Source organism: Dermacentor andersoni, chromosome 5, assembly GCF_023375885.2.
Source record: "Dermacentor andersoni chromosome 5, qqDerAnde1_hic_scaffold, whole genome shotgun sequence".
NCBI lineage: Eukaryota > Metazoa > Arthropoda > Arachnida > Ixodida > Ixodidae > Dermacentor > Dermacentor andersoni.
The window spans coordinates 167888476-167908042 of NC_092818.1; the positions used below are offsets into that span (position 1 = coordinate 167888476).

The 19567-nt window shown below is 43.7% G+C and overlaps 1 protein-coding gene across 1 annotated transcript in view; it reads left to right on the forward strand.

Annotated features, from left to right (window-relative positions):
* LOC126531601 (atrial natriuretic peptide receptor 1-like) overlaps positions 1-19567 on the forward strand; it is a 199702-nt gene that overhangs the window by 72553 nt on the left and 107582 nt on the right. Inside the window, exons 4-7 of the mRNA XM_050179199.2 lie at positions 2022-2157; positions 5630-5721; positions 8574-8712; positions 9836-9917. Coding sequence (XP_050035156.1) covers positions 2022-2157; positions 5630-5721; positions 8574-8712; positions 9836-9917 — 449 coding nt within the window. The remainder of the gene's footprint in view (positions 1-2021; positions 2158-5629; positions 5722-8573; positions 8713-9835; positions 9918-19567) is intronic.

Here is a 19567-nt window from a genome sequence, read left to right on the forward strand (position 1 = left end):
GAGGGAAATAGCATTGAAAGCGCGGGAATCTTCGCAGGTGCTTTGCAAGTGCTTCCGCCACGGCGGACTCTGTACGGAAGGCGAGAAACCTCGGCAGATGAAGAGGGTTCATTCGCGATACGCACGCCATTTTATTAAAAGGAGATGGAGCGCGAGTGATTAGAATACCTCTCTTTGATCAGCCCTGCTTTGTTTGCCAAAATTGGATTAAGCACGCAACGGTAGTCGTTGTACGGTAATGACTTGCTGAAGAAAGGCGAGCCACAGGAAATACCTTGCGAAGAAATAAGCAATGATTGTATTTTACAGTATTATAACTCGGGAATTGTTGCATAATTAGTTATTTTCACGACAACAGAAAAAAAAAACCACACAGGAACGTATAATCTCATCCGAAGAGAGTTTCCTGAATAAGCGCCACGATCCCGCGATTTTACCGTGATTCTGCGCCTAGTTCAACTTGTGATGGCAAAGAAAACTTGCATCTTCTTGGGGCGTTAATATTGAATCGCAGTAAGCGATCTTTTTTTTAAATCAGTGAATTGTGTGGAATTAAACATCGTGTCCTTTCTAGACGCCAACTTGTTCCGAATTATGTCTTTAATACTGTGCAGGAGTGACCCTGACTTGAGAAATCGCATTTTGTTCAATCTGCTCAGCCTGCGCAACACGCGATCACTAATCATAATGAGAGTCACAGATGCAATGCCATAATTCTGAATTATTCAATGGCAATAAATAACACACTTCCGAAATAAGTAAAACTCGTTCATTAGTCTTTAAGATGGGTGCATTTAAGAGTTTGTGGCAGTTAATTAAGGCAGCCAGAGTTCATTGTGCGTTCCGTTACTGTGGATAGTGTGAACAGCATTTGAGCTTTGCAGTGCGTCCATCCTCAAAGTTTCTTGATATCCGGTGTTCCATATCGTGGAGGGCGTCAGAAAAAGTTTTTAGGGAAAAACGTGCAACAACAGACATTATAAAGAAATGATAAATTAATGGAAATTAAAGTGGATGAAAAAACAACTTTCTTCATTTCATTTATTAAGCGCAAGTAATTTCCGCTATGTTGTCCTTGGTGTCAATGTTTGTTGGCTTCATATGATATGACTATATATATATAAGGATATGTATCACACAGACGGCTTAATATATGTAGCCCGACCACCATGGGTTGTATTTAGGCATGCAAATGGGGGTATATTTTAACTTGTTTTAGCTATATTACGGGTGCTTCTTCAAATAATTTCGTTATGTAAATTGAAGTGTCTATAATTATCATCTTCATCATCATTATCATGAGCATGACCGTAATCTTTTATGTCCATCGTAAGACGAAGACATCCCCCATCTATCTCCAGTTATCCCTGCCTTGCGCCAGGTGACCCCATATTGGGGCTGCAAATCTCCCAATTTCATCACACCACCTAGTTTCTTGTCGTCCTTGAATGCATTTTCCGTCGATTAGCACGCATTATGCAACTCTAATAGTCCACTGGTTAACTCCCTACGCATTACATGGCCTGCCCAGCTTCAATTTTTTCTCCTGATGTCAACTCGAATATCGGCTATCCCCGTTTGCTCTGTAATTCACACCGCAGTCTCCCTGTCTCTAACGTTACGCGTAACATTTTTCTCGTTGCGCCGTTCTTAATTTCTTCCCAAGCTTCAATGTTAACCTCCAAGTTTCTGCCCTCACATGCTATTACTGCTAGAACACAATGGTTGTAGACTTTTATCTTCAAGGATAACGGTAAGTGGCCTGTCATGACGTGGTAATGCCAGCCGTATGCAGCACAAACCATTTCTTATTCTCCTGTGAATTTCCTCCTCATGATCAGGGCCTATCGTGAGATCAGGACCTACTCAGATAATTGTACTCTTGCACTGATTCGAATCAATCAATCAATCAATCAATCAATCAATCAATCAATCAATCAATCAATCAATCAATCAATCAATCAATCAATCAATCAATCAATCAATCAATCAATCAATCAATCAATTCAATCTCTTTTCAGGTAAACAACTTTGTTGCCGCCTTCCACGAGGCTGTCATCCTCTACTCAATTGCGTTGAACGAAACGCTTAGTGGAGGTGGGAGCATAATAAACGGCTCAGAGATCACCCGCAGAATGTGGAACCGGACGTTCACAGGTAGGTTGTCTTGTTTTCAATTTCGCCTTAACAGCATTAGCCTATGTACATTGACGGTGCAAGGCAAGCCGTGGCACGCTAATTACATTTAAGGTATATCTGCACAGCATTGCATGGTGACTTCAGAATATTTGAACTACAACGAAAATTTTGCGCCTACGGGCACGTTATATTCATATTTACACTCAGAAACGCGAGGCACATCTTTCCTGCCAAATGCTCAAGCATAATGTACAATGTATCGCATATTCTTTTCCCAATACAAGAAGGTTGGCAGAAGATGAACGTAAAGTGATCGCCTTCAGGAACTCCAACAACGGAGAATTCGCATAAATACTAGAACAATGAAGTGGCTTCGCTCGACAAAAAGCAGCAGTTGGCGAAATGAAGCAACTACTTATCAGCGACCATATTATGACGCCGCACCGGAGGAGCGTAGAAGAGGAACAAGGAGTAGCGCGAAGTTTTGGTGGTTGGCTGTTTCGGATCATCTCATGTCATCTCTACCACATTCACCCTTTGCACTGAAAACAAAGTAAATTATTACATCCCTAACAACTGTAGTGGAAGTGCTAGGCAATGGACGCCCTGCACAACCCAGTTCTACAATACCTTCGAAGAATCAGACGTCTGGCCGGACTACCAGCGGAAACAACAGGCACAGCCGACGCCAAAGCAGGCAGTTCACCGAACACCGCCGAAGAGGCCGTCGGTCAAGTCAGCCAGAGACGAAGGCAGCTTAGCTACTAGAAGCCGGAAGCACGAATATTCTCAGGTGAAACAGATGAACACGTCGTGAAGATGAAGACTGGCTGAGCCACTAAGACAGCGCAAGCCGTCATAACGGACGGAGTACGTCGGTGCAGCTTGGGAGCGTTGTATTTTTCTCGCCAGCACCGCTCTTGTTTGGCTTGAAAATCATGAACGCGTGCTGACCACTGGGAAAAATTTGTCCAGAAATTGAAAGACCGCTTTGGAGACTCGACTTACAAGAAGAAGAAAGCGTAACACGTGCTCTCAAGGAAATCTCAGTTGTCCGTCGAAACGTGTACAACGTACATTGAAGAAATATTTACGCTTTGTGGAATGTTAAACGCGAATACGTCTCACAAAGACAAAGTAAGACATCTGTTAAAAGGCATCGCTGAAGTCGTTCACAATTTTCTAATAATGCAAGAAAACATACACACTCCTTGCCAATTAGGTAAGTAATGTCGTGTGTTCGAGGCTTTGAAGATTAAGGATCTTACCGAAATTCGTGTGCTTGGACAACGTCACCACAGTTGCAAGTATGGCAGTCGCTGCCTGCGACGTCTCGCGCGTGCGTCAGGTGGTTCAAGATGAGCTAGCATGACCTAGCACATTGGTTATCAGTGTGCATTTGACACATTCCAGAACCAACAACAAAATGGTCACGAGAACATCACAATGAGTGCCGACCGTCACCTGAAGAGGCATATGCTCATGACACGCATACACGTCAATGTCTTTTGAAGATACAAATGAGAATCGCGTGGGTGGCATAGTGGATGGGAATGGTTGTTCGTCTGACAGGTCCTTACATTTTATTTCTTTGTAGCCCTACCAATGAAACGGAGTTGAACGAGCTTTCTTTGAACACCCTGCATGCATCGTTCCTAGAGGGTTCATGTTTCGTGTTAATCTGACTGGAATGGGAATGCTAAAGCAATGTGCGCTGTTTACCATAATGCGTGGTTTTATTCCAGCAACTATAGCATTTGTATTTTACAGCGAACGCGCCTGAGTTGCCGTTTAGTGTCACTACGTAGTCGGTGCGCTCTGGTTTCCTGCGATGGTGCACACACAACGTGACAGACAAAAGAAAATGCTGTGAGAAACAGCGTCACAAGTTGCCTTCCGCGCACATAACGCTTCCATCGATCTACGCGAGGGCAATGCTGAAGACACGTAGCCTGTTGACGGCTCATCGGGCATTTGCGTCTCTTCAATGTCAGTGTCCGGGACAGTTTTCATGCCCGAACAAGAGTGCAAAATGTACTTAAGCCAGCGGCCCTGTTCTTTGGCCATGCTTCACGTCCAGTGACGTTCGGCGATAGCTTCTTGTGCTTCTATCGGGCAGGCGTCAGTCCATCATTGAACATGGCCTGCCGACAGTTAACCGAACTAGCAGACTTCGCCAAGTGCCTTCAGAGCAAGGCATTGTTTGTCGAACCTTTGGTGAACGCGTGAATTCCGCGTCGCATTCATAAAGTTTGTAAAGAACAGCACGTGGCATTATGTAAATATATTGTTGTTCAGGAAAATGAGAATAAATTAGGTAGTGTGCTCTTGTAGCTAAGGAATATGTGAACAACAACCATTAATAAGGGAGCACAGTATGCCTGAAGAGATACGATAATAAATAAGAGCCACCATCAAATTTATCAATATTTTTTTAACACGGCGTCTTCTTTATTATATATTTTCTAACACGGAGTTTTTATGTGTGCTACCTCTGTGCAGCGCTTGAGTCATCGTGCAGGGTCGTTTCACATGTGAACGGCTTGATACTATATTGCTGGCCGAAAGGAACCACAACAATTGCTGAGACCTGGAATATTTCTTTTGTGATATTTCCCTTCTCTGCTTCCAACGTACTTGTTACTATGTATGTCCCTGGTGATGTCAAAAGATTACGCTTCGTGAAGTATAATAGAACTGTGCTTTCAGTCGCGAAATGGGCGTCAAAGCCTGTTCTCGCGGTGAAAACCAAACCAAGTCCAAACAACCACAAGAACGAAAATACAGTAAGAGCTTTATAGCAGGCGAATATACGTATCTACTCTGAGGTTACTTTTCTGATTAGCGCCCCTTTTATTAACCTGGACTAAGTGCGACGCCCTGAAATGAAAATTTCCGTATATTAGCCGGCAGGAACCTGTGGCCACCTTGTATAGGATTTGTACCCAACGCGTATATTAAAAAAAAAAAAAAAAATCTGTTGCGTGCATCGACCGCCGTTCATTTCGGGATGCACGTGCACAGGAAGGAGCCATGCATATTGGCTGGCTGGATGCGGCATCTCTGCTGAAGAGACGTGTCGAAGCACGTTTGGTTCTTTGTGTCGTATGAAACTACCGGGGACTAAATTTTGAGTGTGCTGTAGCCGATAGGCGTTCTCTAGGAAAGAATCGCGATGTTCAGCAAAAGAAGAGCTAAGGCGCCGACAGGGCAGGTGGCGCAAAGCAAGTACCTTGCGCGTTATTTTTTTTTGCTCTTCTGACTGTGGATGCTACGAGAAGCGTTACAATGCAAAAAATATTTTTCTTACTTTTGAAAGCGTAAAGAAAATTGAAAAGGAACTTTGTTCGCGCTATATCAGCGCCACGAAGACACGTGTTCCTCGCTTTTGCCAATTTTACCTCAGTCGTGCTTAAAGGAGTTGCTGCCACGGTGGCCTTTTTTTTTTTTTTAGGCGATTTTCTGCACTTCATTTTTCTTGTTCTCGTAGGCATCACGGGAACTGTACGGATCAATGAGAACGGAGATAGGGACGCCGACTACTCAATACTGGATATGGATCCGGTCACGAAGGAGTTCCAAGTGAGTAAATATTCGGGAGCCGTGCGCCCGAATTGAATTTCGCCACGACATCGGCTCCGCACGCGTCATATAACAAAATGGATGGATCAGGTAAGCAGTACAATACAAAGCGGAACTAGCTGGCCATGAAGAAAAAAAAATGAAAAGTCGCCACAGTAGCTGCAGTGCTACGCAGTGTATGCCAAGGAATAATAATAATAATAATATTTGGGGTTTTACGTGCCAAAACCACTTTCTGATTATGAGGCACGCCGTAGTGGAGGACTCCGGAAATTTTGACCACCTGGGGTTCTTTAACGTGCACCTAAATCTAAGCACACGGGTGTTTTCGCATTTCGCTGTATGCCAAGGAACGTGCCAAACATATAGAAGCGTGGTTTTAGCGCATGATCGAAAGCACAAAAAGCGTTATCGAACTGTCATCGAGAGAAACCCCTTACATGCATGTTGCCTTGTTTAAACAACGGCGTCGCTATATGCGGCAGAAAATAAGTTTTTTCGTAGCTGCATGTGAATGAAGTACGGCATTAATAACTATTATGCTTTATTTCACATTGGCACTTTTCATTGAAGCTCCTACGCTATATTTTTATTGCTAATTTACTCATGAGGTTTAATTACAAAATTGCTGAATACGAACAAAAACCAAAAGTTTCTGGTGAGCTGAGTTGCACGTAGTAGACTTTCTAGGCTTGCATAATGAACCAACCTACTTTTTGGGAGATTTCTTTCTCAGATTCAATAACTACATTTCGAGGCCAAGAAAGAACGAAATACGCCAAGTTAGGTAGACAAATACATTTCATTTCGTCATTTCTTTAACATGTTTAAAAACTTTCTTGTTTGTATCTCTGTCATAAGGGAAAAAATTGCAACACATTTCAGAGAACTATTGATCAGGTGAAGCAAAAAAGTTAATAGTAATCAAATGGCAGTCAAAGTATTGGGTTCCAGTCAAGTCAGCCACTCGAATGTGTATATGTTTAATTTGGCAACATTAGTCGGGACTGCTGGCATGCATATAGAACTATAGTATAGTTCTTAACGTTCCTGAAAAAAAATAACATACCAGCAATTTAGAATATTTTTCAGTGCCAATAAAATAAGATACTTCATTATTAAATGTGAAATATAGGAAGTCTCAACACAAAAAGGGCCGGCTATCAACTAAGCAAGACAGTAAAAACAGAAGAAAATACAAAACACTGCCAAGAGTATCTAACAAAATAGCAAAATAATAACACAGCAAATACGTGGATTGAGGTTATAGCGCTACAGGAAGAAGGGAAGCCTGGAAAGGCTTTGGGAATATACAGACAATTAAAATGCACATAAACAAGTGTTCACATAAAATTTATTAAGCCACACTCCACGGACCGTGTTTTGTTTCTGCGTTCCCTCTGCAGTAAATCAGTCTGTGTAGAGAGAGAGAGAGAGAGAGAGAGAGAGAGAGAGAGAGAGGCAAAAGAAAGACAGACAGGTTAACCAGAGATTATCTCCGGTTGGCTAACCTGTACCGGGGGAGGGACAAAGGGATGTGATAGGCGAGAGAGAGAAAAAAAGAAAGCACACGCGCACACATACATACGATACAAAACTGTTTCGGTGGTCACTGTCAGGCATTCTGCGAAGCGCTCCTAGTGTTACACAGTGTCACCGTCCCATCCTACGTCACACAATGTACAGTCACAATTTGTCACAAAGTCCGGTGCATTTTAAATAACGCAGCGCTGCCTTCAAAGCGGTGCGCGCTGATTTTCGCGTACAGTCCACTTTTCCAAGACCCTGTTTTCCGTTACTGGGCGCTTGTCCAGTTGGTGTAAGGTGACTTAGAGGGCTGCTCTTTGCAAGTTGAAACGAGGGCACTCACAAATGAGGTGTGCGATTATTGTTTTGCCCACGCAGAACTCGCAAAGTGGACTGTTGGCCATTGCGATAAGAAAAGATTACGCATTTGAAAATGCTACTCCAAGCCATAAAAGAACTAGGAGCGTGAAGTTACGTCGTGGAAGGTCGCGCGGAGTACGGAGCTGTAAATTAGGGTCCAGGGTATGAAGGCGTGCAGTTGTGAATTCGGAGGAATTCCACTGCGCTAATGTCAGGTAACGTGCAAGCACTGAAAGCTTTTTCGCGGCGTCGACTCTCGAACCAGGAATGGTAACCCAGTTGATGCCGTCATGGGCAGAACGGGCAGCTACTCCGCTCGATCATTGCCGTGTATGCCACAGTGGAACTTTTCTCTTTTACTAACGTATAGATTCACAACATAAAATTACGATTGTGTTTGCCTTGTTTTTCATTTTACTTTGAAAAACCTGATGGAAAAGTTGGATCAGCCACTATAATACAAAAAGCAGTTTTTATTTTGCGAGTCAACGTTCACCAAGAGAAGTGTACTCCATCACCTTCACAAAACAAACGTGCACTTATGGGCATTGACTGAAACGGATCGCTTAGTCAGAATTTATACGCTCATTAGAAGGACCGTACTCATAACACTAGCAAGTAAAAAAATAAAGAAAGAAAGCTATACTGAGTGTATTACTGTGGCTGTCACCGACATACATATTGGTCCCTTCCCTGCCGAACTGCTTCTTTCAGGCATGCACTAGTACGAGCATGTTGCTCATAACACTACCTACTCGCACAGCTACACGAGGTGACGTGCTTTACTGTTCCCTTCTATAAGTGGAAACATACCTGGTAAAATTGAACTGCTTCTACTGGCGCATACCAGTTGCGTAAACCTGTCATTTAAGAAAACTTCATTCGCCAATTCTTTCTTTTGTTAACCGACTGAAAGCACTATGGGAGTGCTGCTTCCTCCTGTCCAATATTTAATGTTCGCGCAGGTAGTGGCCAACTATTTCGGCGTGAACAAAAGCTTCAGCGATGTTCCGGGCCGTACGATCCACTGGCCTGGTGGCAAGCGAGTTCCTCCACCGGACACGCCACGGTGCGGCTTTGACGGCTCCAAGTGCCCTGACGAAGGTGAGAAGAAAAAGCGTTCTTCCCTGTCTGTTATGGAAAGTAGAAGAGCAAGAAAACAGAGCGATGTAAACTAGGTATAAGCCGAAGATCAGTGACAATACGCAACTAAACATTGCGCACCAAAGGCAAGGGTGTTTGAAAGACGAGCACTTGCCACGATCATTCAAAAGTAAAGATAAAGTTACGCAGACAAATACCTTAGTGCAACGGATATAATAACCTGAAAAAAATATGTACGTATTCAAAAAAGACAGTCACATGTTGTACGGTCCGGCCAGAAAATTTCATTTGGAAATAGTCCGTGGAAAGGAGGAGAACTTATAGCTGTCTGCCCTAGCATAAATAGCTGTTAGTATATCAGGATGATAGCGTCGTGTATGCCAGTAAATGAAAGGTATTTACCAATTCAAATTAATTTTTTTTTTGTGCGTGCGTGGTACAGGATGTAGAGGGAATATTCTTTTAATTCCAACAATACTCTTTCCTATATGTAACGATTAGCACAAAGATTTGCAGTCGCATGTGCAGAGCTTGTGATATTCAATTATAGTTTGGCTGAGGTCATAGTTTTACTGAAATCACTGTACCAACGACGTGATACGTCGGCTGGCTGGTAGGAAAAGAGAGCGGTGTATTGGGCAGTGCTTGTTTATATACAGATTAGGAAGCAGGCCTGCACTCTTCTGTTTGAGATGCATATCATGCACAGCTGTATGCGCACACTGAGCCAATGCTACGCTAATGTTTCAATACGCAAAGCTGCAGTATTGCAAGATTAGATATTCCTCTTAATTAACATAGGTGAGGTAACGCAGACTTGCTTTTACGCGGTGACCATACATAATTAACGTACCAAGCTCTAGGAGAAAAAAGGCGAGTCCCGAGGCAAATACACAGCCTGCCAAAACAATTACGCAAATGAAAACAGCCAGCCGACTAGAGTACACGAGCTGACTGTTTCAGCACTATGGTTTATAGAAGTACAGTCTGGCATAGCGCCGCTTATGACAGGTCACACTCTGGCCAAATATACGGCATATCTGTTTTTTCAGACAACAGGTACCACGGCAAACGTTGTTTTTCTAATTGCCTGCTTACGCTCGTTTGTATTCTGGCGTTGCAGAGCTTCCCAAGTATGCCATCGTGAGTGGAGTCCTGAGTGGCTTGGTGGTCATCCTGTGCATCGTCTTCTTCTTCATTTACAGGTCAGAATTCGTACGCAGTACGCTTGGAATACGCAGGTTGTATGGTCGCGAGATTCAATCACGTAGCTTCAGTGCAGGTGGGCTGCTAACGCAGTCATTGCATAAACACTGTCAGAAGATGCTGACCGCGCAAATGCTACTTTTGGAGGCAATAACTTCGCCCTCTGATTGCGCTTTTCGCCGTCGTGCCTGCCTCGCGAACTCTTATAATAACCACCTTCAACGGCACAGGGGTGTAGGGCAAGAGTGCCTGTTACTTCTGCTTGTCTTTAAAGCTGACAGATAAAAACAAAATCTCACTAGGTACATTTCCCGAATGACAGAGATGCAAAGTGAAAACAAACACTTTTTTACCCTATATCTGTGCGAATGGCAAAGAGCCGTTCTTTCGCAACCAACATTGCAATTATATCGCCGTGAGACTTGGGGCCGTTATAATATGCGTTTATGCGGACGAGCGGATTTTGGCGTGAACTGCTTATTTCATTTTTGCATTCATCGCGAGTCGTTCGTGAACATTTCTATAAACAATAAGACCGGTCAGAACAAAAAACAGTTGAAGCTGACGATCGCAGATTTTTCCTTTTTATTTTCTCAGAGGACGTATTTTGGCAACGATAATGTGTTAGCACTGCAAACGTTATGGACTGATTTAAATATTTAGCAAAGCTTTGCGTACCAGAAATTTCAAGGGAGGTCCACTTTTTTTCGAGATCAGTGAAAGGCATGGCTTTTCTAGGCAGCGCTTCATTCCCGGCGGCTTACATTAGTATACATACGAAGAAATAGAGATTACCTAGTGTTCTAGTTTTCACTAATTATTTATTTTCAACAATACTTCAGAGATCCTGTTGGAAAGCTGCATGAAAAAATGTCGATGTTAAATGCTTGTTCGCTTGGTAAGAAAGCATAGGCTAGTATCAGTTTCGTGATCATCGTCATCTGCCTCTTTTAAAGTCATTCCGGATAAAAACCTTTCCCACCCTTTCTTAGCTACTTCTATCCTGCGTCAGCCTGGTCCCTTCCATGATTGAAAATTTCCATAATTGAAATGAGCGCTAATATCCGTCAAACACAAATAGCGATCCTAATGTTAGTACACTGCAATTCCCCATTTCCGTAAAGAAACAGAGTGGCAAAAGTGAGAAAGACGCAATGTTTGGTGTATCGTTAGGAGAATATGCTTAGCTATGGAGTTACAGTAAAGCTTTCATATGAGTGTTCCACTGACTAAGATATTTGCTAACAAGGTGTTCAGGGCTAACATATTCAGCACAGCGGTCTAGTTATCTGAACCAGAATTCACTCCGGTCAGGACCTCGTTCCAGCTTTCGCTAACGTAACCGCAGAATAGGAAAATTTCTTCTTTGCTTTTGGTCGGCAAGATCAAATATAGACACGAACACAAATTCATCGATCGGATGTCGAATTTTCTTTTTTGTGTGTGTGCGTGGGTGCGTGCGTGTGCGTGTGTGCTTGCGTCTGAACGTGCGTGTGTGGAGGCATGTAAGGAAAGGCTGCAAGGTGGAGACATTTTTTTTCAATTCGCTCCTCCTGGGATGCTTCAGGTATCTCGACGCGCACGTTTTCAGTGAAGATGAAAAAATAAATACAGAGAGAACGCGGGTGCAGAGGCTGTGAATAGACAGGTGCGGAACCGATGAACGCGCTGCTTCCATCTACCCGAGGCTGAGAAGTAAAAAAAGCTATTGGATTGTTCGCATTAAGTCAGCCTCGCTTCATTCTGGTCCTGTAGGCGATTCGAGAAAGACTCGAAGCTCTTTAAACCATTCTAAAGTATTTTTCTTTTTTGGCTAGAAACTCGACAGAAAAGCAGATCAAAAGACGCCGAGCGAAATGAGAATTTGGTGAGAAAAGCAGTTTTTAAACTGTGGGTGAAAGTTCTCCCAGTTATAATTTTTATTTTTCGATTTTCTCGAGATACAGAGGATGAGTCACAATGAGAGTTAATTTCCTCACCTTTCTTCTTTCTTCGCTGAACAGCGACTTTGCCGTTGCCGACTCCTGGAGCGAAAATGAAAGGCACGGATACGGTCATGCTACTACTTACCTCGAGAAGGGCGTCAGAATACGGCACAACGACGTCTAAAGATTGAGAATTAGACGCCCTCTATGCCAACTTCGTTGAAACCATGCACTGCTTGCGACACTTCTCTTAGAATCGACTGCTCCGGAAAGACGGGCGCCAAAATAAAATTAGGATAATACATACATACCGCTCCGAAAATATTACAAAATAGACCTTGGTTTGAATTTAGAATTCCGAATGCGGTGCTAGAGGAGGACGTTGATTTGCATTCGAAGTTTCCTTCCTTGCAACAGAATATATTGAGTTAGAGCTTTGCTGCTAGTGCCGCTTTGAAAAGAGGTGGAATTCAAACTGACATTGCAATTACGGGTTACAAAGTGGCAAGTGGATGTTCCAAATATCATTGATAGGGATATGATTATTTTATCGAGAGGGGCACCACATGCGTGTTCTGAAACTGCCTCTTTTTTTTATTTTCTTTGTGTGTGTGCGCGCGTGTGCGCGCGCGCGTGTTTGTGTGTGCGTGCGTGTGCGTGTGCGTGTGCGTGTGCGTGTGCGTGTGTGTGTGTGTGTGTGTGTGTGTGTGTGTGTGTGTGTGTGGCTAAAAATCTCCTCCCCAGTTTTTTTCTCATCAGGGAGGCTTCATAACTGTACTGCCTAATTTTTCTGGAATTTAGTTTCGTACGAACGTTTTATACCAGAAAAAACATCGTCCCAGAAATTTGTTCTCTTGCGGACGTTCGGTTTAATTAGAAGGTGTTGCATGACAGACAGCGGTGAAACGATCTTTATAACAATACGTATTTCTTTCTTTTTGTGTGTGTGAAAGAAATCAGTGCCGTGGAAATCCATAAGGTGAATGCAGTTCCATGAAAACAGAAGTTTGCATCCATCCAAATGGGTGCAAATAAGAATGAAAAACTGCATTTATACTTTATTTCATCATCATCGACAAGAAAGTTTATTAGACAGTGAAGTTTATTTCTAGCTGAGTGTTATAGTAAAACGGATGGGAACGTTTTGATCCAAGAAATCGTTTAGTCGATGTTCATCTTCATAATGAATTCATAGCTAGTCGCTGAGGTCATTCAGAAAGTACATAAATCTGCGAAAGACAAGCGCACGCTTAGTAGTGGCACTGTTCATGATCAGTATAATATATTTTTTCCCTCCGCCTCTTGAAGTGTGGAGCCGTTTGCATCCTTTTATCTCCTTTTACTTTGCTAAATGACCTACTGAACAACCGGAAAGATTATTGGCGATTCAGCTCTACCGAAGACGACTACCTGCCCAACCCGCCTGCGTGCTTTGTCTGTAAGACATTTAAGCCACTCCAAACCGACGACGTTGCAAGGCCTGCTCTGTCTAACATTTCGATCGCGGCGTAAGAACAACTGTAGAGTCGTTTCTGCGAAATAGCTCAGTCGTCGTATAGCTACCCTTTCCAGGTACGCGGTTGCGGTGAGCAGGGAGCTCAACCGTATAATAAAGCGAAGCTTCTTTTGCCTCTTACCACCACATATTACATGTCTTTGGGATGTCGTCCAAATAGTGCTGCGGAGGGTTTTGTGGCGTTTGCGAAAGCAGCTGCACTTTTTGCGGATGCGAAGTTGAAAACGTTCGCGTCCCGGAAGTAGACATGAACAAGAAAATTGGAAAATTGGTTTCTGCCTCGCGTTGGAGAGGGAAACACATGCGAATGGGTGCGTTGCAACATGAGAGGTTGCATACACGTGGTACACGTGGTGCACATACACGTGGTATACACATACACGTGGTAGTGTGCGTGCATAGTTGGTAATTTTCAACGATAAAGTAGTGTCAGTGAGCGCACATGTGTTGCGCTTAATAAAACAATAAAACACGGCATACAGCCTACACATATAATGTTGGCTCATAGATGTTTGTAAAACACGCAGGTCTCATACTTTTCAACGAAGTAGCGCATAATAACCAGTGCTTTCTTTGGCTACTACGTTCTATTATGTCAGTGGGTATGTGAAGCTTGGTATGTGCCACTGTGTAAACAAACATAGGCATCACACTCACTTGGACAGAATTTAAATAGTTACCAACTTCTACATAAATCCCAATACTTGGGTCTCATCTGCAGCTTCTTAGGAAGCAAAAGCATAGAAATTTATATTTCCGCTCAGATAAAATGAAATGCGAACTATAAATCCACTTCAAATTGGGATTACAGGCGATCGACTCTTCTCGCTCTGTATGTTATTGGGCTCACGTGCGGTTCCTGTCGACGAAACGTCACTGCCACAACAGCCGCTTACTGATCACGCACCTCATCGATTAGCCCGCAGCAAACCACTGAGCATTGTTACGCGCTAATTTGTGAGTGCCAACGCTCACTGTGAAGCACACACTTCAGCGGCGTCTGGATGCGTTGCAGTGCGCCCTGAGGCACACCACAAGCTCATACACAGACTGCCACAGACAGAAGCAAGGTGTGTGACAGGGCCAGGTATGTAGAGAGAGAAATAGAGTGAGAGAGAGGAAAGGTGGGAGGTTAACCATAGTCGAGTTTCCTGTTTGCTACCCTGCACTGGGGAGGGGGGGTTGGAGAGAAGGCAGAGAGAGAGAGAGAGAGAGAGAGAGAGAGAAACGCCAGGAACAGGCAACAGCAAAGGCACTCCAATCACAGGCGTTCACACTGGTTGGTCGATCTCAAGAAGCGCAGTAGCGCTTGCACGGCCGTCTGATGCGGTGATAAGTCGCGTCTATGTCGCAAAATTCTTTTTTCCGACAGAGGCTGGTTCTCTAACTGGTTCAGCACGACGAAAAGCGATTGTCTCTGCACACTCCACTGCGGGCGCTGGCCAGTTATGTAGCTGTTTGATACAGCTAATAGGTAAAAACTGCCCTACAGGATTTGACAACATGCGAAAACAAGCACATGGACACAGGAGGATGCCTGTGTAGTTTTCTCATACACCCTCACGCTTTGAAGTGCTGTTTTTTTTACCATGATTGTTAATTTAGTCAGTGAGAGAATGTTTCTGTGTTTATATGGCCGATAAAACTACTATCCTTGCTTCCTATAGTTGTCATTCGCTATCGCAATCGATGCTTGGCCTTTCGCGCGTAACTGCAAATTCAGTCGGAACTGAAGGGCATTTTATTGTAAAGGTTGACTTGTTGCGTATGTGTAGTCAAATTTAAGATTTCACGGTTGTGCACAGGAATATAGTGTGAAAGATGGATCTGTCGTCCGTCTTAACTAGTTTATGTAATAAATGCTTTTTACAACGTTTACACTCTGTCCTGTTTCTCTCCATAGTGCCAAAATTCATTACAATAGCATACGTGTTAAAGAAGTATACGTGCCCACTATGAAGTACACGTGCTGAACTAAGTAGGCGAGCCCAAATTTCTTTTTTTTTCGCTGGCTGACGTCGTTGTCTTTTTCACACCTGACGCATGTGGTTCCTCCCGTCACTCGTGACATAACCACATGTCTATTATTTCGTCAGTCTATGCCTGCAAACTTCATATGAATCCAAACCCTGATGAAAAAGAAGAAACAACAGATTTAAATTCATTGTGCATAACCACCATGAACACGGTTACCACGGTCAGCAGCATTGAGAATGAAGGGAAACAACATGTGCCTCGACCTGTGTTTGATACCAGCGCTGGTTTGAAAGCTTCAGTTAAACTTTTTTGCATGACTGTTCACTGGTGATTTTTTTCTAATTATGAAATGTATTGACAATTAGGCGCTGTGGAAATAAAGGTATCATAATATAAAGAAAAACGAAAGCGCGGCGTCTCTGCATTCCTGGCTGTTAGACATCGCTGTAAATGCATGACGCCCTTATATGCAATAGCTACGTCATAACCTGATTACCTTTTCTTGCTATTTATGAATAGTTTCAAGTAGCAGCTTACCGCCGTGGTTGCTCAGTGGCTATGGTGTCGGGCTGCTGAGCACGAGGTCGCGGGATCGAATTGCGGCCATGGCGGCCGCATTTCGATGGAGGCGAAAACACCCGTGTACTTAGATTTAGGTGCACGTTAAAGAACCCCGGTTGGTCGAAATTTCCGGAGTCCTCCACTACGGCGTGCCTCATAATCAGAGAGTGGTTTTGGCACGTAAAACCCCATAACTTAATTTTAATTTTTAAGTAACAGCTTATGTCCTCGCATGAACGACGCTTTACAACGTGTCTTCTTTATAGACACTCGCTTTCTTGACAGAGTAATGAGTGCACAATGGCAGCACATTCCTGCTGAGGCTATTGCGCCAACAGAAATCATTAATTTCATTCATTCGTTGCACATTCATTTGTTCTGCATTGATTCAACCGCCAGTAGCAGCAGTTCGCACGACGAACGTCATAGCACGGAGGGCAGTAGATAGTCACCATCATAAAAACCCCTCAAAGCAAGAAACAAACAAAAGGCTCAATCTTCTCATATATATATATATATATATATATATATATATATATATATATATATATATATATATATAAATATATATATATATATATATATATATATATATACGCCAACTACTCTCGCGGCTATCGCGCCGTGCGAGAAGCTCGCGGTGATATGCCACGTGATACAACGAAAATACGCCCCACAGTGGTTACGGTTTACACAGAGGTAATAAAGATGCAAGAATAATTTGTGATGCTGTTTTACTGCTGTGTCGCTTCGCCTATCTCAAGGCGTATGTTGCCCCACTATCCATTCCCCTCCCCACGTTTAGGGTAGCAAACTGGACTCAGTCTGGTTAACCTCCCTGCCTTTCCTTCTTCCCTTCTCTCTCTCTCTTGCCCCACTATGCAATTATGCATGAACCAACTATAATTTTATATCCGTTTCCGGTGTCACTGTGAATCGACATAGGAAGGGATTCTGAACAGAGATCGGCAAATATAGCTCTGAAAAGGTGGACCAACATGATCTAACGTGTGGAAGTACTCGCAAAGTGTGCGCACGCTCATTTAGAGTGGCGATTCGGGCGCGTTGGCGATGCATTGCGAAATGAATTCTGCGCGGACGGACACCGAAATGGAGTGTGCTGGCAGTATTGCAGATGGCAGTGTCGGTACGCGGATTCAGAAAGGATGTCCGGATGTCCTGAACACCTGCCTAAATTTGTGTGGCATGCACAGAAGTAAAACGACGTGCTTGAATTCCACAGCTTTTTGTTAAGTATGCATAATCCCGACCAGACAGGCTGCCGTCATACTCTCGACTTCAAGAAATATGCGCTCACCTGCTGTTGCCAAAAAAGCAGTAGTAGCTGTAACATAACATGGATCAGCGAATTGGCTTCTGCGCTCACAGACACGGACATAGAAAGGAGGTACGGGACACACCGATGCGCAAATACAGACTATATTTAAGAGCGCGATCTTACTTTGAGATGGAGATGGATGATTATGGTTACTGAACGAATGCTTACTATCAATAATAATATTAACAAATTCATCTGCGTACGAGTGAGTGTTCTACCTACACATTGAAAAGGAAGAGGTCTGGACACCGACCAAATTGGTTAAAATATATATATATATATATTGTCGGGCCCTTGGCCCTCTCTGCAGCGCGCACGGGGGAAGCCTTTGAAACGCGCGCCACAACGGCACTCGTCGCATGGAGCATGCGCATCGATCGCGGTATCGTAAGAACTCGCGCGGGGACTGCCGGGAAGGCGGCTGCCCGATAAGAAGGCAGCGGAGACTGCACTCGTGGCTTTTTGCGGGGCGCGGGCCTGGGGAGGCGTTGGTGGGGCGTGGCCCGTCTAGGTTTCTGTCCGAGCGTGCTACAGAGCAGGGGGAAAAGCGTCTTTGTATTGTGTCTGCATGAAAGAGTGCTCTTGTTGTTCGCTTGTGGGACTATCTGCGCGCCTGGTTCGGTGCTTGCGTGCTTTCTGCGCTTTATGCATTCTGTTATCGCCCGAAAGATTGTGTCGGTTGATGGTTTGTAGCGGCCGTTCTTTCGTCGCTCCCTTTGGCTTGTATATTTTGTTGCTTCGCTGTTTTGCTGCTTGCTTCTTTGCTTTTGCTGCTTTTTGCTGCTTTGCTTACTTACTGCTTGCTTCTTTGCCTTGTTCTTTTCTGCTATTGGCCGCGAGGCTGCGGTAATTTTGAGTGTTACATTCTATCGTAAATTAAAACGGTTTTTGTTCTTTGCGCCACTGGTCCTCTGTGGTGCTGGTAGCGGCTCGCGGACCCCCTGAGCGAAGGCGAGGGGCCTTCAATATATATATATATATATATATATATATATATATATATATATATATATATATATATATATATCCCTAATCATTCAAACTTCGGCGCACACTCTTACTCGCCACGAAGGCAATCTGCCGTCCATGTACCAAGCGCCTTAATCATGTTTTGAGACGCACTTAAAAAGGGCGCCCGCTCTGCCGCTTGTTTCAATGTGAACAAGGCTCCCATGGGGGAGCCGAAACGTGAATGTATATTTTAAATCATGTTGGTCGGTGTCCGGACCTCTTCCTTTTATGTGCGCCAATTTCTTCTATTTTAAGCCTATGCTGTGCAGTGATGACAGCAATTCCGTGCTTGGCGGATGACACCTAACGCGATTCTTCGGATCTTTCATGCGATAGACGAGAGAGAGAGAAGAGCGCCTAATACAAAAGCTATCGCGGTAACGAAGAAAAAGCCATTTAAATAGGCAAATGTTTTTTCGATAGGCTTTCAAGATTTAGTTGGTGCCACTGGTACGGTGCACGTGCTTGGCCTGGAATGGCACGGGTGGGCATCTTGTAGTATATATGTTTATATGTAAGAAAAAGGTTTGCGATAAGTTTTGATTAGTGACTGTTTAGATTATGAAATTTTCTTCCAGTCGTAATTCTTGAAACATTTTTTTTTTATTGTAAGAACCCCCCTACTCCCCCCTCACAAAAACATAAAGACATCTCTGCTGCGATTCGCTCGTTACAGCACTTCGCTGGCACCATCATCATAATTTTGAGGCCATTTTCGAAAGCTTAAACAAGTTATGCGGTAACGTCGGCATCCGAACATGCAAGCGAACTGCCAGCGCCGTAGGCACTAGCATAGCGTGGCGCATGAAGGGCCGTCAATGAGGGAATTTCAAAGCAGGATCTCATTTCCCATTCGCTCGTGTCTTAAGGCACCTCATGAAAGTTTCGCGAAACGTAGGGACTATTAGAAGTGCCGCTTTTAACAACCACGAATGAGTTCACGTGTTGGCAAGGAAATGTTTACTGATGCAAATTATTACATCCGCACAGTTTCTAGACGTAAGCCACTCTACATTAAGATAGTAATTCGGAGAGCTTTGATGAAGGGAGGGCCGTGGCTTAAAAAGATAACAAGATTATATATACATATATTTCATGCGTCTGTCAGTTGGCAAAAACTCTGAACTTTGGCACTGCAATAGCATCCAATGAGTTGCAATAACTTCAAACAAATTTGCAATGTCACATACGGACCATCAATTGGTCTGCCTGATCCCGTTCGAAGAACCTTTACCAGTATCAAACACCATCGAAGATCCCTTTCGATGGTGTTTGAAACTGGTATTTATCAGCACCATATCAAATAAGGCTTAAACATGT